Source organism: Tinamus guttatus, unplaced genomic scaffold (assembly GCF_059628265.1).
Source record: "Tinamus guttatus ecotype Peru unplaced genomic scaffold, ASM5962826v1 Tinamus_guttatus_pri_ptg000659l, whole genome shotgun sequence".
Lineage (NCBI taxonomy): Eukaryota > Metazoa > Chordata > Aves > Tinamiformes > Tinamidae > Tinamus > Tinamus guttatus.
In genome coordinates, this window is record NW_028289193.1 from 2,498,355 (window position 1) to 2,522,748 (window position 24,394).

The 24,394-nt window shown below is 36.9% G+C and overlaps 1 protein-coding gene across 1 annotated transcript in view; it reads left to right on the forward strand.

The window, feature by feature from the left end:
• Positions 1–723: 723 nt before the first annotated feature.
• LOC104564775 (coiled-coil domain-containing protein 178-like) overlaps positions 724–24,394 on the forward strand; it is a 47,487-nt gene continuing 23,816 nt past the window's right edge. The window contains exons 1-7 of the mRNA XM_088536367.1: positions 724–826; positions 11,139–11,219; positions 11,837–11,964; positions 12,598–12,632; positions 14,833–14,927; positions 16,297–16,497; positions 20,416–20,636. Coding sequence (XP_088392493.1) covers positions 724–826; positions 11,139–11,219; positions 11,837–11,964; positions 12,598–12,632; positions 14,833–14,927; positions 16,297–16,497; positions 20,416–20,636 — 864 coding nt within the window. The remainder of the gene's footprint in view (positions 827–11,138; positions 11,220–11,836; positions 11,965–12,597; positions 12,633–14,832; positions 14,928–16,296; positions 16,498–20,415; positions 20,637–24,394) is intronic.

Sequence of the window (24,394 nt, forward strand, 5' to 3'; positions counted from 1 at the left end):
GTGGGATAACGGCTGCTCCCCGGGATAACGGCCGTTCCCGTGGGATAACGGCCTTCCCCCCGGGATAACGGCCTTCCCCCCGGGATAACGGCCGCTCCCCGGGATAACGGCCGCTCCCCCAGGCCGTTCCCGCGCGCGGCCGCCGTTGCCGCGGCAACGGGCGCTCCCGCTGGCCGCGCGCGGCCGTTGGGGCCTCCCGGCGCCGGCGGAGCCGTGAGTAGCGCGGGGCGGCGGGGGCGGCGGCGGCTCCGCGGCCGCGGGGCACCTCAGCGGGGCAGCGTGCGGCGGATCCGCGTTTCCTCCCGTTCCTCATCCCTGGGCTGCGCGTGGCAGGAGGAGGCGAAGGGAGCGCTCAGCCTTCACCTGGCCGCAGCGGAGGCTGCTGTCCCCTTGCACAGCCTGCGGGCTCCGGGAAGAGCCCCCTTGTTGGGGGTACCGGGGTGAAGCCCCTGCCTTCTTGCAGCAGCTAACGCGTCCTAGGGAGGTGCATCTGCAGGCTGGACTTGCAGAATTCTTGATCAGATAAAAAAAAATATTGTGATACAACTTACAAGAGTTTTCAGCCTTTCCAAGTTTCAGGTGGGTGACAGAAGCGTCTTGCCCAGCTGAAGAATGTGATTAGCCATCGCTGGGGGGGTGTCTCTGATGAAATAGTTCCCTCCTTTTCAAAAGCCAAGTGCTTAGGATGGGATGGGGAGGTTGGGATGGGAGTTATTCCGGAATATGACTGCCTTCCAAAAGTGTGAGGCGTTCTCCGAAGAACCAAGTCTCCTAGTTCGTTCCATGATGACCTTGCGCCAAAGTGGAGTAGACCTTGTAGAAGATGGCAAGAAGGGGTGGATGTTACTAAGACTAAGGCAGATTATATTTCATCTCTAATGCCTGTACTTAATGCCTGTACTTAGTTATTTTTCTTTGGGAAAAGAGTTAATGAGGGATAGGGGAATTTGTGTCATTGAGTGAACTCTGATTAAGCTGTAGTCAGTGGAGCCCAGTGAATACGTCAACATTTCCATAAAGCACTGTAGGCTCCACTGTTGTTCTTCAGCGCAATATACCCCAAACCCCAATCCTTTTGTACTCAAGTGTTCGTCATATTGTGATGGATTTTGGAGGATGGGGGTTTTTCATAACCCAAAATGAGAACACAGTGTCTGATCATTTCAGTCATCAGGGACTGATATGGTTTCTTCAAATTGCCCTGCTTGGAGAATTGAATCTATGTTTGATAACACAATGAAATACTTTTGGAATGTTCATTTGGGAATTTAGAGTTTTGCTATGGCTTTGGAGGTGTTTATCTGCAATCTTGGTAGAATCTGAATTGTTCTTCATAGAGCTGCAGCACTGCTATCTCTTCATTGAGGAGCGTGTCACTATTAAATGGAGAAATCAGTTGATAACAAAATGTTATCTTGTCAGGCTATTGCTTTAAATGAGCAAACAATTATATATGCATCTTTTAAGCCTTCTATGCTACTGCTACGTTTTTGTAAATGCTCTCTTTAGAGGGAGCAACCTAGGTGAGACTTTAGAGATTAGAGTTTTATGTTGGTGAAGTACCTGACTGCACAAAAGATCAGAATGTTGATACAATAAGCTGCATTTTCAATAACACATTGTAAGCCTTTGTAGAGAGAGCTTTCAGGTGGACTTAAAGAAGAGGAGAGCATGGAAGCAGTAACTGCACTGCAGTGGATTGCTTCAGGGCTGTTATCTTACAGAATGGGGCAGGTAGGTCCACAAGGTCCTCAAGACAGAACAAGGGAAAGTGTCTCCTTTTGAAGGCTGATGACTTTGTATGCTGCAGGAACGTTCCCCCTTTGGTGGCTGCCACAGTTTTGCAGGAGATAACATTCTTCCAAATGATAATCTGCACTAATACGAGAGGTCAACAGCACAATAGTGAACCAAAATTCTTCGTATCATACATTGAAGTTCTAGTGAAGTTGACCTAAACTATAAAATTATTTTTGCTGATATTTACAGGCTGCCTGTTGCAGCAGAGGGCTTGATGCTAAAAGAGACTTTGCAATGGGATTAGAAATCAAAAATTGAGTATGGCCATAAATTGTAAGGAAGAAAAACTCCTCAAATTATAAATAAGTCAACCTTATATGTTCCAGCTTTCTATGGGGCTTTTGATTTTTTTATGCTGGAATGGCCTGAATGGTAGGTGCAGTGTGAAACTATCAAATTTAGATTATACATATGTATAAATATGTAAAATACTTTAGCTGATTTTGAATTCTAAGTTATTCATATCCAAATCTGAGATATACATAACATTTCTCGTATTCTGAATCTTTTACCTTCACAGTATAAAGAAGAAACAATTTAGTGCTGAATACTGAGAAAGTATGGAGCATGGATCCCTTAGGCTCTTCATATTTAAATTCACAGGACATGTCTATCCACAAAACTTGTACCTTAAAGTGTAATATTGTGACTAATGCATGACAGTAGTTCTAATATTACTCTAACTGCAAGTAGGCAAAATACTATGTACTGGTGTAGCTATTACCTCCTGTAAAGGACAGTAAAGACAATAAGGCCTGGGCCAGTCTGTGCAAATTGAGAGAGAATTAAACTCTGTCGTGAACATTTTCCACGTGTTCTAGGTGACCCTGTGTGTGCAGGGGGTTGGACTAGATGATCTCTAGAGGTCCCTTCCAACCCTAAGCATTCTATGATTCTATGAACATTTCTGTTAATGTGACCTTTGAACTGTGCATGTCGTTCGTGTGGAACATTGTGCATTCTGCTGAGGACAACCCAGTGGTGAAGAAGAAACACTATTAGAGACAGGGTAGATCTAGACCAAGAAAGTTCTCCCGTATTCTCCTTGCTCAAGTACGTGCTAAAATCTAACTAGAATCTTGTTGTTGTTGTTGTTCAGTTAACTGGTTTTAGTTTTACCTGGAAAATAATTATTTAACCTATTTTACTAAATTATGGAGCACAAACACTAAATGAAAATAACAGTTGCATTTCCTATTCAGCAATTTTTATGATTTAGTGTGTCTCACTCTGAAGGTAGATAGTAAAGAAGTATTAGATTGAAACTGCAGCTGTTCCTGTCTGCTTGGTGATACTGATGATTTCCTAATTATTATCGTCTTATTTATTTTTATTTTTGTCATTTGGGGCTTTGTCTTCTAAGGCTTTATTGGAGGGACAGTTGCAAAAATGTGCTCTTTGATACTGAATCTTTGTAAAAGGCAGTCTGAGAATGTATCTTTCAAGCTATTTTTTCTATTATTTTTCATTTTTAATAATACTTTTACATAGCATCAGGAATGAATTAACTGCCAGGGTCTGAGCAGTGCCACAAAGTACATCTTACTCCAACAGAACAGGTTTACAGTTACTTGATTTGAAGTTTGTCAAAAGATATTCTCTTTAGTGTAGAAATGATGCAGATGCAGTTTCACATTATTTAGTAGTGTGTACTGTTCCTTTTTATTTAAAAAAAATCAGATTTTCCAGTAATTTTATTTTGCTAATGATTGTGACTACTTAGATAACATACATACTGGCTAAAAATAATATCTAATTATGAATCTTGAGACATGAAATAATGAAATATATACAACTGGAAAAAGAAAATCCAATAGAGATGGATCATTATTTTAAAATGTTGATTTCTTTTTTTTTTTTTTTGAAACAGCATAGTTTTGTCATAAAAATATATTAAGCACAGGTCACTGCAAGCACTCTGCCATGAGGATAAGTACAAAGTATTAGAAATTAGAATAATAAAGTAGAGGAGAAAATGTGAAGTTAGGTGGGAAAAGATCTCCAGATTATGGAGCTAAATGGGAAAAACCGCTGTTGTGATACAAGTGGGGGTTGTAGTGGGATACACAGTCCAGAGCACTGTGTAATATTTACGTTCTGCTGCGCGCTGGTGCCGCTTGGCTGCGTGTCACCAACTGGAGAGAACGTGGAGGAAGAAGGAGGAGGATCATCAGGTGGTTGGGAAGCAGGTCGGGAAGCTCCGCTCGGAGCGGAGAACGGGAGAGTTTGGGCTGGTTAGCGCAGAGGAGGGGGACGGGCCATTCCCAAGGAGTTAAGAGGTGCTTCACAAGACCAAGGGGATCTGCTGCTTAGTGTCCACTTCAGGTAGCGCTAGGAGATTACATCAGCAAAAGGAACTCATGGCAAGGATGGTTAAGTTTGCCTTAAGTTTACATAGACATTTTGTGGAAACTGCCACAAGAAGATTTTTAAAACAGATTTGCCAAGTGTCTGTCAGGAAAACTTTAGGTTTGCTGCCTGGCATTTTTCACTCCATTGAGGTATTATTTTGTGAATGAAATTTGTCTTCACATTCCACAGCGCTTCTGGCGTTGCTAGAGGGAAAGCAAAGTTTCTACTTCAGTTTCATTGACTTACACTGTAGAACTTAATCTGTAAAATAAAGAATGAAAATGAGAACTCAATTAGCACTAAGTTCTACAGGCTAGACCCTATCTCATTTTTAATTGTATTGTCCCATTCCAATTTTAGTAGCTAGTGTTTATCCCTCTTTGGCATCTTTTTACTGACTCCTTTTTTCATACTGCATAATCATGTGTTTGAGCACTGCCTTGCAAGCTCTGCTCAGTCCTGGAAACGCGCTACCCTGTTTGCTTTACTTTAGCATTGCCAGCACCCTCATTGCTTTGCTCATTCACTTCTCTGCTTTTTTTTGTCTTTATTTCTTTTCTAAGTTGTTCTTTATTTCTTGGCTTATGCAAGATGTTGTCTTTCTTCATTACCCACATTACTGCTGAAGTAGCCACATTTAAGATCCCTACAAAATGCAGCTTGATAGAAGGATTACAAAATACATCAAGACAGTCACTTTAGTTTGCCTCCACTTTTGAGGTTTTCTTGGTATATCTAAGGAAGCAGGGTATGCCCCATTGGCTAGATAGGCTGTCAGTTCGTGTCCTCCTCCAACTTCTGAACATATTTCAGTTTTAACCAGGTTTTACAGTAGGGTAGAAGCCTCAAAGAAGGTAAGTTCCCGCAGGTTTTATGAAAACTGGCAGCTAAGTAGGGGAAAGATAGACCCAGAATAGTTCCGTAGTTGCAGGGAGTTACAGTGAGTCTGTGCGGGCCGGCCAGGGGCTGTGCCCAGAGCGGGGACGTGGAAGGAGCCGGGATGGGCACCGTGCTCTGCGACACCGGAGGAGCTGGCACTTCTGCAAGGACCTGGGCGCGTGGGACACTGGGCTTTGTAACTCCTAATGGGAACTCCTGTGTTTTAGTTCGTTTTCTCTCTGTAAAATGCCCGTAGTGTGTTTTTTCTCCACGTTCTTTGCAATGGAAGTTAGCCCATCAGGAATTAAATAATATTCTAAATAATAACAACATGATTTTTCAGTCACCCATTTTTTACCTCTTTATCTTAATTTTGTTAGCCCTTGCATCTGTCAAAATTGGAGTATATCAGTTCTACAAATTTATTAAAACCTTGTTCTGCTAATGCTTTAAGCACAGGCACAGTAGTTACCAGCATGGTCTGCAGAGATAAGCTGAAATAAAAATGATACTGTTGGCGCTTCAAGCTAGAAGCATGAAACTGCTACAAAACAACCTCTTGGATGTTTGTTTTTTTGCATCTTTTTGTTGCAATATGTTGGCTTACCACTACAGAGTTGTTGTACAATGTGTGTGGAGGTTTAAGAAAATGCTTTAAGTTTCCAAGACTCAAAGCTTTCAAGATGATCTATCAGTGGTTTTGTTGTTTTTTTTTCCTTAACATTTATTTGTCTCTTTACCTCAGTCTGTTATGTCTTCCTGAGCTCTCTTTGAAATTCTGATGTTTATATATGGGATTATTAAAATCAATTATGCTAATTACTACTAATGGTCAAGAAGCTGATGAGTCCTTAGGCGAGAAGGATACAAGGTGCCCCTGAAGCAAGTGAATCAGAGCTAAGTCATTGAGCAAATAAAGTTAGGGAAGGGAGAGGATTAAAGCCTTATGTTGAAATAAACCACTCCAGAGAAGTCCAGGCATCCTCCTGTTTGTTTAGCCATGTCACCTTGGTTCTTTCTGTCTGTTTGGTGCTTTTTATTTCCCTTTTGTTTTTGAGACACTTCAGGTCGTTCTGGGAGTGGATGAAGAAGTGAACCAATTCCCAGCTGGTTGAATTAATGTGTTCCTCCTGAATGGGTGTTTCTTAATGCTGCTGAGTAAATTATGCTCTTGTAGGATCATAAGTCAGTGTTGACATGCCTAGAGCACTTTTTCTAATGTTTCTTGAAATTAAAGAAACAAATATATGTGTCCTTATTCAATGTGAGCCTCATGCAAATGAAAAGAAACAGAACTTATCTGTTCTAGGTTTTTGGGGGACCGTTATTGGTGGAATTACATTAGGCATTTCTGAATGTTTGACTAATGATGTATGCATTATTTTAAAATAATATTTTGAGTTTAATGACAATGACAAAAATGGCTTAATTATCAGTAAAATAAGTAAAAACATAGTTTAAACAGTATTTAGCCAAACAGCTTAATATAGTAGAAGAAAATATACTCAAATTTGTTACAACAAAAAAAAGTTAATGAGTTATACAAGAATATGTTCTATTATGTCTGTAAATACTTTATTTTTTTTTGTTTCTTCATTTTTTTAACATAGAATGTCTTCATTTTAATGCTCAGAATAGGAGATGTAATTTGTGCAAACATATGGAGCAATTATGCCAAAACTAAATTTCTTCAGTTCTCTAGTTACTATGGCAACCAATATTCCCTGTATTTCATTTAGACATATACAAGAGAATTGAAAATGGTAGGTTTAAAATTTAATAATCTCTGCAAAAATATTGTGCTATAGTACATGATATTTTAATTATGTGTAAGGGGACAGATCAAATAATTAACATGCTTAGTAGCATGAACATTGGTAGTAATCATCTTTAAAACATATTTGGATCATTCTTTTGGTAAAAGAATTTTGGCTGCTCATTTCTAACAGTTGAATTATTTTTTCCCTTTAACAGGGAGATTGTTCTTACTACTGTCAGGTCTCGTTGACCTCACAGGAATCAGGAAGAGAATAATCCTGCTCTCGTTTTAATTCTCACTTGATGCATGTGGGGAGGAGAACTGAAATAGTGCCATAACCATAGAAAATGGTTAGTGCTTTTAGTCAAAGATTGCTATAAATATTTTGTCCGATCCACCCACGATTTCTTAACCCCCTCGATGTATCTTAATACTGCTTGGTAGGAGTATTATTTCCCTTGCCGGAATCATATCAAGAAGGGGAAATGCAAAAATATAGACAGAGAAGTACAGAGTATATAATTCATGGCTATTGTGTGGAATAAGTGCATGGAATTGTCCTCTGTGATGGAGATTTCTGGTGTCCCTGGTTTTCACCTAATTAATTGTTGTTTTTTCTGCTTAAAGATATTTGCACTAAGGTCTATGGCTAAAGAAGAGCAATAAAGTTTATTTAATTTGAAGACTATCAAGCTGGGATGACTTGGAATACTCGATAAAAATCAAAGTGATTTTGATAAACAGATGACCTGGGAAATTCAGATGCAATCAGAAAGGGAAAAATGTACTTAAGTGGGTGTACAGCTGTACCAATAGAGTGTATAATACAACTGTTTAAATATCAATACTACAGAAAGCTATCTGATGTTAAAGAATATTTCAGGCTGAACTTGCTGTTGTCAAAAAGGCAAACACCTTGTGAGATTTATTTCAGGTATTTATGATAGTAGGGTATTCTCAGCTCTAATCTGTTTAGCTCTGGATGCTACCAGAAGTTCATGGGAGTACACTAGAACAGGCAGAGGTATGGGGGATCCTGATGTCTCTCCTGAAGCTTCGAATGGACTAGTTCTTGTATAGGAATTTTGTCCCTAGAAAAGGAAAAAAATACAACAATTGACCTCAGGACTTTTTCCTATTTTTTATTACACTTATAGGGTGCAATATTCTTTTGGGGTGATATTCTTTTTGTCAGAGTAGGTTGTTTGTTTTGACCCGTCTGTACAGGCTGTCGTGATTCTACATGAAGTCTTGATTTCACGTTTGAAAGACCCTAGCGACATTGCGTGGTAGCATGCTCTGCTTGCAGAAAGTTAGCATGCACAAGTGAAGGAGAGATGGAAATCAAATGAAGTTTCTTCACGGAATGTTAACACCTTTAAAATATGTATTAGTTTATAATTTTTAGCTATGGGACTGTTTCACTTAAGGAGGAAAAATTCGCAACACACGTAGTGTAGTCACAGTGAAGCAGGAACCATTGAAAATATTTTAAAGAAAATTCTTCTGTAACTTGGCCATAATCTGTTATGATTGTCTGGATTTGCACTAAATTTCATTAATAATGAATTAGAGTTTTGATGAGGTGTTAAGTATGAACATTGATGAAAGAAAGGTTTTTACAGAATAGTCCTTTTATGGAGCATATTTATGAATTGTAAAATATTCCAAGATCCTGCCTAGGGAATAGTACTTTTGATATAAAATATTAATAGTAATTTATGTTTGGTGGATAGTAATTCAAATGTCTGGTTTCTAATCTCTTACACTGAAAAGTTTTACTTTATGCTTTTCTGAGGATTTTGCTTTTGAAAAAAAAATGCTAGTTTCTGACCCTTTTATTTAAGATTTTGATCTTAAAAAATGTCTCTAGCAGCTATCCTGATGCATGATTTCTGTTATAGCAGCTTAAAGTACCAAGAAATTAATTTTTGTGCATGCACTTACTTTCAGATATATTTAATAAAGTGCAAAATAGGATGTTGATGCTTTTTACACATTTATAAATCTGATGAAACATTCACAGTACTTTTTTTTTTTTTTTTTTTTACCTTTCCTCAATGGAGTGGTGTACAGTGACTTTATAAAGGTATTATTGTGGCAGTATCAATAATATGATTATCTTTGTCACAGCAAGGCAGTCAATTTAAATTGCATAAAACAGCTGTGGGCTGCAAGAGGCATATCCTGCAGGGACAGGAGGGCTGGCTCCGTAGATGGATGTTATTTTTTGGGGTAGGCTAATATCAAAGGAAGGAGTTCATTTGTGTTTTGATAGCTACGGTTGTGAACACAATCTAGTATTTCAATGTTGGGAGCAGCATTTTCAAGACACACTCAATGAGGTAAGTTCGGAACTTTTTTTAAGCATCACATTGCAGGGATATCCTTTGTCCCCAGCTGTGAGCTTCTGCAATGTGTGTGTTTTTTCCGGAGATCATCGTGCACATTTATACAGTGGAGTGAGTTTTTGTGTTGTGTGTAGCACTAGTAGTTGCATATCGAGCAAGTGATGTTCTCCTCCTGTTCTTAACATGTGCTCACATACCAGTGAATAACTGCTGATAGCTTTTTCCTGTTGCATTACTGGTTAAGTAAGCAGTCACAAATTGAGGCTGTTTCTTACCCTTTCATCCTTTCATACATGTGTGTGGTTCTGCCCTCTCTTCTCCTTGCTCTGGAGATATTCTGCCTGTCAGCACGCAGATTTCCTTTGGCTTTTAAGTTTCAGATTTTTCTGTAGTCCTTGTTGGAGCTAATGTGGTCCATCTGGTTTGACCGTCAGGATGAGCCAGTTGGAGGGTAGATTATGTCTTTGCAGGGTCCAAGAAGCTGACATCCTATCACAGATATACTTAAAAATTCTTGCTTGCCAAGTTGGCATTTCTCTTCGAGTATCTTTGAGGCTCACCATTGGCCATAGCTCTTGTAGGAAACTGAAGAAGCTACTAGACGTGGAAAAAAGTGCTAATCGGCAGATGAAATAGTTACATGCAAGAATGGATCATATATCACATTTGTACATTTCCTAATGTGAGATACATAGGTGAAAATGTGGTGTCTTGAACCTGGTCTATGTATTGTGGGCTTTAAATAAAGAAATCTGTTCCAGAGATTTAGTTTGAAAGCTGTTGTTGTTGGCATTGTTCAGGCTTTCTAAGTCAATTAATCTGCTACAGTAACACAGAACAGTAATATTTGCTGCACTGCTCCCCATGGAAGTTCACGTAGCTGATGAGCCATGGACTCGGCGTTTCCTTTGGCAAGCGTCGTTCACTTGCATTCCTCCAACGTGCCTTTGGAACACACTTCACTCGGAGTGTGGGAGATGAGCAAACGGAGGCAGGTGAAGTGGGAAGAGCACGTTTTGATCTTGCTCTTATTTTATTTTATTTTATTTTATTTTATTTTATTTTATTTTATTTTATTTTATTTTTGCTCTGCCATAGAACCAGTTGTACTTTGGACGACTATCTTCCATTGCAAAGAATTTGGAATAAATTTATTTGTATTTTTGATAGTCTTACTTACAAGAATATGGATTGCTAAATTCCATAAGATTTTTGATTCAAGGATTTCATGTTGATGAAGACTTTTTTCTTCTTTTTTTTTAAGTAGCCAGTTTTTGTAGATGGATGCAGTTAGAAACTGTGATTTACTGTGAAGTTCTGAAGTGCCAACTGCACAGTTTCCTATGTGTATGGGGTCTGTGAGGATCTCCATATGGCAATCGAGTTATTTATCTTTAGTTTGAGCTCCAATTGTGCTAAAACATTCTGGTAAGTTGCTGGATGTCTCTGGAATTAACTATCTAACTTTTCAGCCAGTATTCTTTTGTATTTTGTAAATTATATAAGTAACTTAATTATATAAGCTTATATCAGATGAAAGGAGATCATTTTTTTCAATTTACCTGTCTTTATCCACTGAGACAACAGTGTTTCTCACTACAGACTTATGAATCTACCTTCTACTACTTCTTAATTAGAATTCATATAATAGTTATCCATTTTGCTTGACGCATCTTTGCAGTTAGTGTTAGTTACTGTTGTCATGGTAGTATCCAAAATAACCTGCATAATTTAAAAAGTCAGGCCACATACGTGAAATTTTTTCAGTCCTGTTTTTTATTTGCTTTTTAAATTGCATTTTCATTACTTAAATTTTACTCTGTGGTTTGTAATGCCGCACCTCTTTAATAGGTTCTATGTCTTATAGAAAATGTAAAAACAGACTTTTGGCAACCTTTAGAGAAAAATGTAGATAAAGTTCTAACAGAATAAATTATCTGCTGATGAAAATAAGAGTTTTCAAAAGTAAATATACAGGTATATATTTTTATTCTTAGGGTGGAAAGTACTACTGGCAGTAATGTTTGAAGCACAGTTGTTTCCCTGTTCTTCTAAGGACGCTGGTGAGCCATCCCCAGGTATGTTGTCTCTTACGATTTCCCTTTCACGTAGTTTAATGAAGGCTTAAATATAGGATCTAAATAATTGCTTTGTATTTTATATTTGCAACAATGTCTAATCCTCCTTCTTGATTCTTGTTTCTGGCAAGGTGCTGGAAATCCTTTGTAGCAATTATACCACTGGGCACTTTGAGGAGCAGTCATATATTAGAAGCATATTAGATGCTGGCACTTTCACCCTTTTGGATTTTTTTTTCTGTGTGTGTGTGAAAGGGTCTAATCTAGTTCTCTCTGAGAACTAGAGTAAAATCTAAAGCTCAGCTCACTGTGGTTATTTATAATTAATTATAGCAAATAGTATTTTGACATTATCCCCCTTTATCATGTCTCTCTTTTTTTTTAAAATCTTTTTTCATGATTTTTGAGTTTCCCTCCTCTTATTTCAGGGGATTACTGAAGTGCAACCAAATTTTGTGGAAAATGTGTGTCTATTAATGAATATATCAATTACAACCTACTAGGCAATTTCAAGACCAAAGTTTATTAATTTCCAAATTAAAAGAAGAATATATGTTCACTCCTATCAGCCTGCATGTGTAGTTTAGCAGCTTTTTCTGTCTGCTTCTTTTCTCCAGATAAGAGCGAGTATATCACAACAAGGCAGCGTAGTTGTGCTTTTGTAAATACTCCATTACCATGTATTAACAAAGCTATTCATCACATTCAAGAGTTAGAGGTAAAGTTGGAGAAATGCTTTCAGCAGGTATGTTTGTGATTGATTGAAAATGGCCAAATCCTTTTTTATCTTTAACTAAGTGATTCAAGTTTACTTTTTTCTTTTTTTTTTAATAAAAAATTGACTTTAAATGGATGTACTCTACCTAACACTGCCTAGTAGGTTTGTTTATTAGTCACGGTGTGTTTTTATCTATTTACAGTTCTGGCAAGTCAATCTATATTATTCAAATAAATATAATAAATATAATGTAATATATTGTAAGTATTAGTAATTAATTAGTAATTCATATATGATAATTCGGATGCTCACATGGTTGTCTCAGTGAAGTGGATAATAATAAGATGTGCTCACTACTTGTGCAGACAAATTATACCTAAATAAGCTAGCTCCAGTACTGAGAAGAATGTTATTATAGCAGCATAGCATAAACATCAACGTAGACTACAGTGTCTTCCACAAACATTGTTAAATTCTCTGCACTGAGATTTCTGCAACTGCAGAATCCAAGGTACATGAGCTTCAACGACATCTAAATTTATGCTGATTAGACCCTCTTGTGATACAAAATTCACTGGCCTATTATATTTTTTTGTTAGGAAACAGAAGAAATAGATACCATCTGACATGTCTAACAGAGTTTGTCTTTTGCTTTTGCAGTACGATCATGTATTTAAGGAGGAGAAAACACCATGGTAAGAATCATACAGAACCAGTTTTGCTAAAATGTCAAGTAATTATTTAGGTAGCTAGTCGGGCTATAAAATCTGCTCTATGAACTGCAGGGTTTGCTAGGTTCTTATTTAGAATGCACCTAAAATAAACATCCTTAGTGCCTGTCGGAGCTAGTTGCTTCAGAAACCAGAAGTGTTGGTGGAGAATTTTTCATTTCACTTTTTAATTTACAAAGATTCAAGATGATCTCAGGTCTCAGGACCCACCTAATGATGACTTTCTGTAGATAAGAGTTGTTAGTTATTAATACTTCTGAAATTCTGCCTCCTCTCAGGTACTTAAATATGGCTAAAAGGCTCTTGTTGCTTTAAATTTTATGTTGGGAACATGAAATTTAAAATTTTAAAATGTTTCTGCATACTCCAATCTGTGTAAACGTCTTCAAATGCTTCTGAATACAATTTGCTGAATTTGGTAGAGATCAAATTTAATCTAATTTCCAATTGTCTAGAGTCTTGTGATGGGACAAATAATTATACATCAAAGAGGTAAAAAATTGAATGAAAAAGCCATTGCATCATAGCTTGTTGTAATAAGACATGGGAAAAAACCCACAAAATTTTATTCTTCTTACACCCCTAGTTTTCCTATCCTGCATACTATTTAGATTCTTAATAAATAAGTGATTTTTGTTGCTTTCAGTGCACTTGGTCAGAAGTACACTGACTTCTCTGCGTTTTTGTATTTTTTGCATTTTCAAACTTCTGTGCATTTTTGAGTAACAAAATTGCTTTGAACCATTTTGTAGTGTTTACAGTTGAATAACTTCAGATTATAGAACAAGAGAGACAGAACAACAGAAAATTCAATTGCTAAATTAAAAAGAGCAAATTGATGAGCTGTATTTGTAGATAAGTTGCACTGGAAATATCTGGATATACTCAAAGTTTCTAAGTTATAAATTTTGAATGTAATTTTAAAGCACAAAGCATGCACTTTTTTTTTTCCTAATAACTGTGGAAATTTTGAAATACACTAAAGAAAGGAGAAAGTCCTCGGTCTTAGGACCACTATGTGATTTTTAAATTGAATTGTTTTGAAGCAGACTGTGATATAGTGTTAGTTATATTCACCCATTCATACTTTTTCATCTTTGTATCTTATGCACTGAACTCATATTGCAGCCTTTTTGCTCAACCAGCCCCCTGTTTTCTTGTGTTTTATTACATTTTTATACTCATGTCAGATATACTGCTGAGTTAGTTTGTATTTGTCTGTTTACCCAACTGCCCTTTATCAAACTCCGGTTTCTGTATCTGGTTTGGATTCTCCTCCATTACCTGGTCCCAATCTTCTTGTCCAATGTCTTTTGTTTCCCACTGCTATCTAGATTTTTTTCATTCTATTCTCAGTATACAAGGTGCATTTTCTGTTGCTCTAGGGAGGCTTCAGATTTATTTCTTTTTGTCTGCCTGGCATAGGCTTTGTGTCTGTTACTTCGTGGAAATGGAACATTTTCCTGGAGTGCTTTCAGATTTCTTTTTTCTCCTCCACATTGTGCATATACGTTTCCAGCTCCAGTAGGGCGACTAGAATTTCCTGAGTTCTTGTAAGAGCTATGATTTGTTTGTTTTCTTCTTTGACTTCTTATGCCGTGTCTTTGTTCCCTGATTTCTGGCTTAAATTTGTCTTGGTTTCATTTTGACAGTGCACGACCCTTCCCTGCCCTTGACCCTTTCAAGTATCAAAAACTTGTCTGGCTTGGAGACTGATGAAGCAGATGCCTTGATCATTTTTCCTTCTTTTGTGCAAAAAAATCTTAAAGTATTTCTTCATTGTTGACTCAACTTTTCTTAATCCGATAAAAGAAACCGAGGAAGTGTAGCAACTTATATACAACAGTTTCTCTTTGGCAAATCCTTAGATTTGAGGCTAAAATTGAGGATCTACAGCAACTTGTTTCTCATATGTTTATAAAAGTGTTTTTGTAAAGAAATGTGAGAAAAGTATTTAAATGGCAATAGCCTGGCTAAGAAATGTCAATTAAGAATTCTTCTGTACCATTAGAGATATTTTTTAACCTCTACGTTAGTTTAACTAAGCCCGTGTTTAAATCTATAAGATTAAAGAAGGTAAATTTTTGACTTAGTAATATTTATTTAACAATATTAATTTAAATACAGTCTAGAATTTTTTGCTGAGAGTTTGTTTTATCTGCAGGATAACAAAAAAGGTCAGTGCTGAACCTAATGATGATACCTGGTTACCGCTATCCACTCGATTGGATTTTCAAGATGCTCGTGTATCTTGTGAAGGTAAAAATGTTTCCTAATACTCAGTCTGAGTTGTAGAGTTACTTACTTCATTTAATAGATGCTTTGCATTTTTAACAAGAGTTTCCAGTTGCCTGGCATATGTCCTGTGTAATTGATATGTGCATGCTTGTATTATTGTCAGTCTGAAAGACATCTAAATTGTAAATGTTTTATTAAGCAATATAGAAGCAATATAATAATAATTAGCAAGAAGATAATTTACATTTCTGTGTTTAGATTCATACTGTGTTTTAACTTTTATGTGATTCAAAGCAACTAAGTTGTGTTTGTTTAGTGGAAATTCTAGCTTTTTTGCAGGGGGGAGGATTTCTGTAAAATAATTAAGTGCATCCCTGTTGAAGGATACTTATAATGAGTTCTTGATAATCATTTCCTTTTTATTTTTTTTAATTTACCTTTTTATTCTGAATATACTATTTTGGATTGTTTTTTAAATATTCAAGAGATTAAATGTATTTTTTTGAGCTATCATACAATCTTTGGAAGTAGAGGCTAGAGACTTGCCTACAGCAGATTTTGTGTTAAAAATTCTGCAGATGGCAGTGAAGCCAAAATGTCACCACAAATATTAAGCAATTTTGCTTTCTTTCAGTGCTTTCTTTCACTTTCTTTTCAATGCTTGTAGTCTTTAATCAAAATAATTCCAACTGTGGAATTAAAACTGGGATGCCCTTTTTGGAGTCTGTAAGTTTTTGTTTTTATTTTTTATTTTTAATGGATCAAATAACCAAGTGAGGATGATGGATGAGCACAAGGCATTTTGCATGGAAGTAAATGTCTGATGTGTTTTTGGTATCCACATTTCACAGAACGAAATGTTGAATGCTCATGAGTCAATAGTAAAACAGTGAGATATTACACTGAATATTATTAGCACTCTGAAGATTTTAATGTAGTCATTGATACTTAGGAAAATAAAATGAAATAAGAAGTACTTTTTTTTTTTTAAAGAGGTAATTTGGAACTTAATTATTTGAATGATTACTTCCCCAAACAATGAGACAAAGATGAAAATCATGTACAATCCCAATTGTTATTTTTTGTTGAATATATTTAAATGGAACTGGAGGAAATTGCTATTGAGTATGCAATTTTTGTATTGCAAACTGTGTTTTGTTTGATATCTGCGGAGAGGTCCCACTTAATATTGGGAATTAAACTGGAGTGAAGACTGTATGCTAAAGCATTCTTAAAAAAAAAATTGAATGTATTTTTAAACACATCAGTGTAACCAGTTGTGTTTACTGGATACATGTGAATAAGCTAGATTTGTATTAAGAATGGAGTATAATAAACAGTATATGTTTAACCTTTCATTAAAAAAATAACATTTAATGTATTTTTAAAGACAGCAAGAGTTCAACCTTAAAGCTGGAAACAAAAGCTTTGCTACTGGAGGTTACTGAGCTCATTAAGCGACTAGATGCCGATTGCCAAGAAGCAGAAGCAGCTCTGGAGCAGGAGAAACTGCGAAGGAAAAAGCTTGCCATGAAACTTGATTACATGTCACTCTGGAGGCTTCAGCAGGTCCCTGCAGCCGTCCAAAAAGGTGCTCGTTTTGAAAGGATTTGCTATTTTTAGTCAGTTCATTATTAAGAATGAGAATTGTGATCACCTATAGTTGTCTTCTCTGAGTAACATATTTATTCTTCTTAAATATTTAATAGGAATTGTATGACCTATGATAGTTTTTCTTTAAATCTCAGGCTCTAAGGCAGTTTACTATGGCCTTTTGTGATAAATTCTATTATATAGATGCCAGTTTAAAAAAAAAATCAATGTGAGGAGAAAAAGCTATAGAGGAACTGTTTGTCTCCTGACCAAGAGTTCTTATGGGAAACAAGTACACTCAGAAGCTGAATTCTAGGCTTATAGCCTGTTGCTGCAGGAAAGCATGATGTTGCTGGACAAAAGTAAACATACATCCATTGGTGGTATATGTTGCTATAGCGTATGGAAAACATCATACATTTCAGTTGGCAATGCTGCATGCTGTATTGGGTGGATTACTAACTTTTCCAAATTCCTCTTTTTTTTTAATTGTTATTTGTATAAATAACTGTTGGACGAGTGTCAAGAGGACAGGGTCATATTCTTGTCAGTGGTGGCCAACGAGAGGACAAGAAAATTCCACTTGATCACGTGAAAATACTTTGCTATGAGGGTAAACAGGCAGTGGAACAGGCTGCCCAACGAGGCTGCCTGTCTTTTTCCATGGACATATTCGTGGGCACTGCTCGATCTGACCTTGCTTGAGCAAAGGAGTTTTGGGTCCCTTCCAGCCCTGACTCTTCCATCATTCTATGATACAGTTTTGCAACGATAGTTCACCTCTGGGTTTGATTTTGTTTATTTCTTTTTCCTTTTTTTCTGGGGGCCAGTGTGAGAGGGAGTTTAATATTGGACTGTATTACAGTTGTTAAAGAAGTAGTCTTAAGCATCTCACCTTTTTTTTTTTTTTTAACAAACACATACTTATTTTGTAGGCAAAATGAAAATAACATCTGAAAATAATATGAAAATAATAAAGTAATCCTTCTCATCTTGTGAAACTCCTACCATCATTGTTTGTAAAGCTGTAGTGAGATGTATGCAGGGCTGCACTGGATTTAGGAACAACCTGACCTCCACCCAGAGCTTGTTCTTCCTGTTTGTGCCTTGTCTAACAGTTATTTTGGCCCATGCAAGATGCTGAGGGGAAACAGATCCCTGCCATCCCAGTATTTAAACAAAACACAGTAAGAAACAGTATATGATTCACAGTGCAGTCCACCAGAGCCCTCATTACAAGCTTTAATGAATCCAAATGAAAGTGAGTATAGTGTAAAGCTTCAAATGACTGCTAGCTCCTCTGAAAGTCCAGAAAGAAACTTATCATATGATACTCCAGAATAACCTCCTCAAATCAAACAAAAAGGCAGTCTTTGGAACCAGAAAACAGTTTATTTGCAAAATAGAATGCACTTTTGTTGCCTTTATGGGGTTGACACTTCAGTTTCAGACCTCTGTGTCCACAAGCACTAACCTCATGTGTGTGTCAGAGAAACTTGAGGTTTCAAAGAAAATGAACACCAGAGGAAACAGCTAAGCATCGTACATGCACATTGCAAAGATGGAAGGAGTTTCTGATGTGAGAAAGAATGGAAGAATGAAAATTCCTAAGCTGCTGACAGGAGTCAGTTTAACTGATCAGACATCAATAATTTTCTCCCTCAGTAGGAAGAGTCTTCTCATAACAGAGATACTGATGTGAGAGCAATCGACAGAAGAAATCACAAGATGACTGCTTGTCTTGGAGAATAGGTTCCATAGTGGTGGATTATTTCTTTTCTGCTAGGGACTCTTTCTGCAAAGCGTTAGAACATGCATTAGTTCTTGTACAAGTACTTGAGAACTGGGGAAAATTATTTGCCCGTATGATTTAAGCTACAGCCATTTCTTGGCCAACAGAAAATGGCAAACTTTGGCAGGCAAGCTCATTTGTTCCATGGAGTGAACAGGATTAATAAGCCATAGTAGGTTACTCAGCAAAGAAGGGTATCATCATAAAAATGAACCTCTTGTTTTGTATTGCAAAATCTCTACAACTTTTTTCTTTTTTTTATTCTTCTTGTCCCTTTCTGATTTGCGCTGTAGATCTTTGTCTGGAAATTTGTCTTTGAAGAGGACAGGATAGTCTGTTTTTGCTTAAAAAGAAACTTTGCTACTTCTTCTTTGATGTTTGTAAAATTTTGTGAAAGACCACAAACCCAAGCAGACCACATTTCCTTGGTAAAAGCTAAAGTTTTGTGGACCCAAGAAGGTCATTGGGACTGAATGGCCCTTCCACGCCAGCTGGAAGGGCAGAACCTACAACATCTTGAGACATTAGCAAATCAACAGATTGGGGCTGGCAATCCCCATACCTGTTTCACAGACCCTCTAGATAATTCTGCCTGCTGACTTTCCAATTTGTAACAACGTAGTCGGTACATTTTCCTTTGATTTAAGGCTTGGTATGCTACCCAAAAGCAGCATACCTATTTATAGACTTCTAAGCTTATATGAAAGGATAAATACAAGTATTCTGTTAGTGATAACATAAATCCCTGGCAAACTCTTATCACTGAGAAGTCTTAGAAGGAGAAAATATCTCCACAGCAGCATACTTGCACTGTTAGAGATTCAGTGGTCAATGTACCTTCACTAAACTCTGTTTCCTGTGATTGATAACTACTTCTGCTCTGAAACACAGTTTTCTCCTTTCATTCTATTATATGTTTCTGAGATGGAGAGCAGCAGAGCAGTGTTTGTAGCTGTTCCAGGAACAGAGCCTCAGGAAATGTCAGTCCCATCTTCTCTTTCTTTGTTGGCTACTTTTTTGCTTCCTTGTTTGGATGCTGTGAAACAGGAAATTGGAGGCTCTCATCCATCACAGCGTCCTGCCACATGTCTTTGTTACCCTGTGATAAACTAAAATTTGTTTATTTAGGGGTGGTGGGAAGACAGATCTTATTCCTAAACACTAATTAGCAAGGCATAGCTGTGATCTGCATAGAATTGTACTACAGTTTTAAGAATGGTACTGGATGCCAAAAGGAAGTCGAAGATAGAGTGAGAGAAGTTGCATGATTTGGAACAGTACCTTCCTGGATGAAAACTAAGTGTCCACACTCTGGTGCATGTGACCCTGAGTTGTTTAGCAAATGCCTCTCAATCCAGAGAGTGATAATAGTGCCAGAGACTTTCAGAACCCTGTGTATTTAAGGTAAATGCTCAGCAAAAAGCAGCACATAATGAAGGCAAGCCTGGCCAAAATGTCTTTTTTTTTTTTTTTTTGCCTGGAAAAGTGACTGTTACTTGCAGAAGTAAATAAAAAACTTTTGTAAATAGACCTACTTTTGTAAGGCAAAAGTAAGTAAGTTTTGAATTTGCATCCTTAGTTCATTTTTCTAAAATGTTCTGTTCAGGAATGGAATGAAATGAAAATTAAATGAAATAGTTGACATAAAGTTGACTGAAATGAAAATAGTTGGCATATAAGAGAATTTCAGGAGGAATATGGTACATACTCTGTTCTTCCTAGGGTGTATACATGAGGATTCCTCATATATACACGAGACATCCTCATATGTCTTCTGTTGCATTCTAGGAAGCTCCGTATAGCTGTTATTGTGTTAAAATCATCTCTTCTGGATGTGCCCGAAGGCTAGATGTTTTAATAACCTACATAAAAACAAAAGCAAAAATCCCTCACTTTTTGAAGATTTGTTTGAATGATATACTATGGTTGGCTTCCAAAACACTCCCACTTCCAATGCAGTATTTAGTGATATCTTTTATAATCAATGTCCTTTAAAGTAGTTTACAGCAAAATTTTGCAAGTCTTAAATACTTTGGAATGCATCAGCATATTTCTCCATCTCATTATGTATTTGTAGTGCTACTCAGCTACTCACCTTTTTAATGCTCAATATCTTTTAAACAGAATATGAAACATGTACTCAAGATATCTTGGAACTACAATGGCATTTTGACTGTAAAAGCCGCCAGCTACAACAGGTAGAAAATCAAGTGTTTAAGATAGAAACAGCCAACAAAAAGTTTCAGGAGGATGTAGACTTCATGAAGAAACACAGCCCTCTGCTGGAGGAAAAGCTGAAGCGGGAAGGTGAAGCCCTGAGCGATGTGTTAGCGGCTTATGAAAAGGTAACTAGAAATAATTCCAAGGGGCTTCTTATTAGAATCTTTCCACTAGATAGCTGCAAGTGACTTCAAAAAGCAGCAATATTTTGGTGGGACCAAAGACTGCTTTAAGTGCAGTACACAAAGTAGAGGCACACAGTTTGCAGTCTGCTTTATACCGGAGCTCGGAGCAGGTGCGATCTAGGGAAGAGAAAATTAATGCTCTTGGCTTTTAATGCATGTCTTCTAAGCATATACGGCATACAATTGAACTTTATAAGTAGGTTGTGTTTGGCATTTTTCACCCCAACAGAAGCAGAGGAAGGCTTTTATCCATTTTATGCATAAATTCTTCTTCTCAGATTTCTCTGTGGGATATAGAGATGCTAAAGATTTTTGAAGAAAAAGCTGTAAGATTTTTTTTAATTGATGCTGCGCATTGTCTTCCTAATTTATTTTTTAAAATAATGACTTCAAAATTCTTTTTTGAGAAGCTGCTTTAAAAAAAAGCTTTTTCCTTGTTTTTCCTCTTTTCTTTCTAAGAAGTTACACTGCATATCGTAGGAACAGAGTTTGGTGTTACTCTAGCTCATTTATATATTTCATTGCAATACAATTACTATTTATTAGTTAAAATATTTATGTCTTTTATTGTGCTAGAATGTATGTATGTTTGTTTCTCATTTTCTGTTGTGTTTTTTTAATCCAATAGCCTTAAAAATAAAAGAAGCTGCCACTTTAATTTTCTTTGTAATTAAAACAATTATTTAATTTGAATCTCTAGCTTTTAATATCCAGAGAACCAGATGGAGCAGCTAAGTAAGTGTTGGATTATAATAATGATTTTAGATCATGTTAATTGCCGATATTTGCGGTTTTAGTTTCAAAGCAGAGGCAGTAGCCACGTGCATAGCTTCATTTGAAGTTATTAGGAACAAAGTAGTTCACTGCTGTTAATACCCTTGAAAATAGCCATCATTATTTGCATTGTCACAGGCCCTGTTTTATATCTGTGGCAGTGTGACTTGCACGTCCTTTAGGAGACCTCTAAGTAATGGTCCTGTCAGACTGCTGAGTGAAACCTTAGTGGCTCCCTTCAACTTTATTTCTGTCTTTCTGCTCCAGAGGTCACTATCTTCCCATGGAAGTAGCCACCTTTTCACAATAGTTTTGTTCAAGTTTTGTAATAGAAGTTCAACAGTTCAAGTTTTGTGATAGAAGGAAAGCCCTCTTGCTAACACTGGCTTCTTAATGACACACAATTTTACAAGAGATAGTCTGTTCTCTTTTACCACGATTGCATCTCTTGCAGACCACACAGTGTTTGCTGTTAGGCTGTATGATATCACAAGGTGTTGCTTCAAGGTTCTCACTTTAAAACAGCAGAGATTCAGACGAATATATAATCATTTTTGTATTTTGAACATTATAAATGATTTTTTCATAAAAACATCTTTCAGAAAAAAATGCTTTATTTTCTTAGGCATCAAAAATATATAATGACGTTCACTGCGAACTTGTGGAAATCCAAAATACAATGAAAAGAATTGATGAAGAGGCTGAAAAGGAGATAAAATCTATGTCTCAGAAAATCAAATATGCGGAGATGCTGTTTAGTCAATACAAGTAAGAGCTATTCAAAGCTGGCAGTTTTTAACAGTGATAATCAAAGCATAGAAAATTTGCATTTAGAAAAAAAATATTTTTTTTATAATTGAAGAATAGTCTTCTGTATATAAAGAATCATATATATAGGAACATTTTTCCTTGCTTACTGTTCCTTGCCTAAGGGGAGTAAGGAAGGGATAGATCAGTCAAACAAACAGCGTGTTTCATGAATCCTCCTTAGGCATGCAATTTTTACCTTATTTTACTCAGTTATTTATGATTTTTTAAACCCTTTGATAGATAGAACGTTTTACTGTCAGTCTTACTGACTGCACAACTTACTTATATCAACCATCAGCATTTACCATAGTACCATAGTTATAATAATAACTTAATTTCCAACTCACTTGTTAGCCAGAACAGTTCTAGCCAACAGCTCAAACATCTGAGCTTAGCAAATGTCATGCCTATATTTTCTTTTTTTTTACCCAGCAAACAAGGCTACTATAATTTTGTTGGATTGTAGGACAGCTTCTCCTACTGGCAGAAGAACCCTAGCTGTTGATAAGGACCCAGAAGATCCGTGGCAGTGAACAAGAATAGCGAGTGCTTTTGTTGTTGGTAGGAAGTTGTACTCGACTCTGCTGCCTATGCCTATGGCTGCTGGCTAGGCTGTGTTTGGTGACCAAGTGACATAGTGACTGTTTTCCCTTGAGCTGAGAGGAGCTTGTAGGCATAACTGGAAGAGCAGAAATTGGCAGGGTACCCTCCCTGGCAACAACAGATGTTTCAATACTGCAGCCGTGCGGCAGCAACTGTGCTTCAAACACCAGGTATTTCAAAAGCTGTGTATAATAATTACAGTGTACTTACCCTTTGAGGTAAGAAATAAATATGGCCCATGATTTTCATTCAGAACTACCTCATGTTCTCTAGGAATTTGTATCCCACTTCCATAATTCCACCTGTGCTATGCAAAGCCTGAGCAGAAACAGCACATACAGTCCTGCTAATTCCAGACAGTCGATGCCAAAAGCCCTCGATATGCAATAGAAGGCGTAAACATGCCCTGCTTGTTGGTGCTTCTCTCCAGGCAGCAAAATTAGTGTAGTTATTAAGACGTACATGTAAACTGAAGTCTGGTCATCCCCCATGCAGCAGAGTCACTGCCAGGGACTGTTCCGTCTAATTCCAGTTCCTTCTGTCTTTTCAAGGCTCATTCTCCTTAGCATTTGTTTTTGAGATGACATCATTAGTTTACCGAGGAGCAATAAAAGAGCAACCGCAGAGCAGAAGGGAAGAAGGGATTTTTGATCACAGTATTTCTTCATTCTCAAAAAAGAATAGGGGTACCTTTAGCTTTAGAAGAAGATTTTTTTAATCAAGAGATACATGTACCATCTCAAATTTCTACTTCTGTGCTAGTTCTGTCTCTTAAACTTTAAGACATTGCAGTTTTTTTTACTACAAGATGTCTCTTGCCAGTCATTGTTGTAGCTGTGAGAGCTTAGGGCACTGCCTATGACCTTTTTATTTCATATGAAAAGTAGGAATAACTGTGTTTTTTTTTTTTGTAAATAAACTGTTTTCATTATCTACGGTAACAAAACGGTGAGTGGGCAGACTGGACTGACTACTGGAAATCACCATGTGATTCTCCAATGAAAGTTACCATATATGACTTGAAGAGTACGTGCAGAGTACGAGATAATACTTATATATGAACCTCTGGAATGACTCAGGTTGTTTTGTCTTGATAATGCCTGAAATTTTATATATAAGGATGCTGTGATCACTGTTAGCTCTTGCTTGGATTACAGTTGAGAGAAATCAGGCAGCACAGACCCTAATTCTGTAACCATAAAGTTCATTGCAGACCTTCCTGTTGCTTTTAATTTAAGGAAATATCAGGTCTGTAGTTTGTGAATCTAAGCTGTAAGGTAAGATGATAAATTTTTCTGTGTATTATGAATATCCTTGACTAACTTGTATTCTATGATTTTGGATTCCCTCTTCATTCCCTCTTACTTATCTCTTTTCCTAAGGCAGCTTTCATTATTTTCAGTATAGTTTAATAAGACTTTTCCTGTATCTTATGACTTGTCCGTGATGGTGTTTGTCTTCTTTTCATTTATCTGATATACTTTTCTGAAATGGGTAAATGGCTTCAGTAA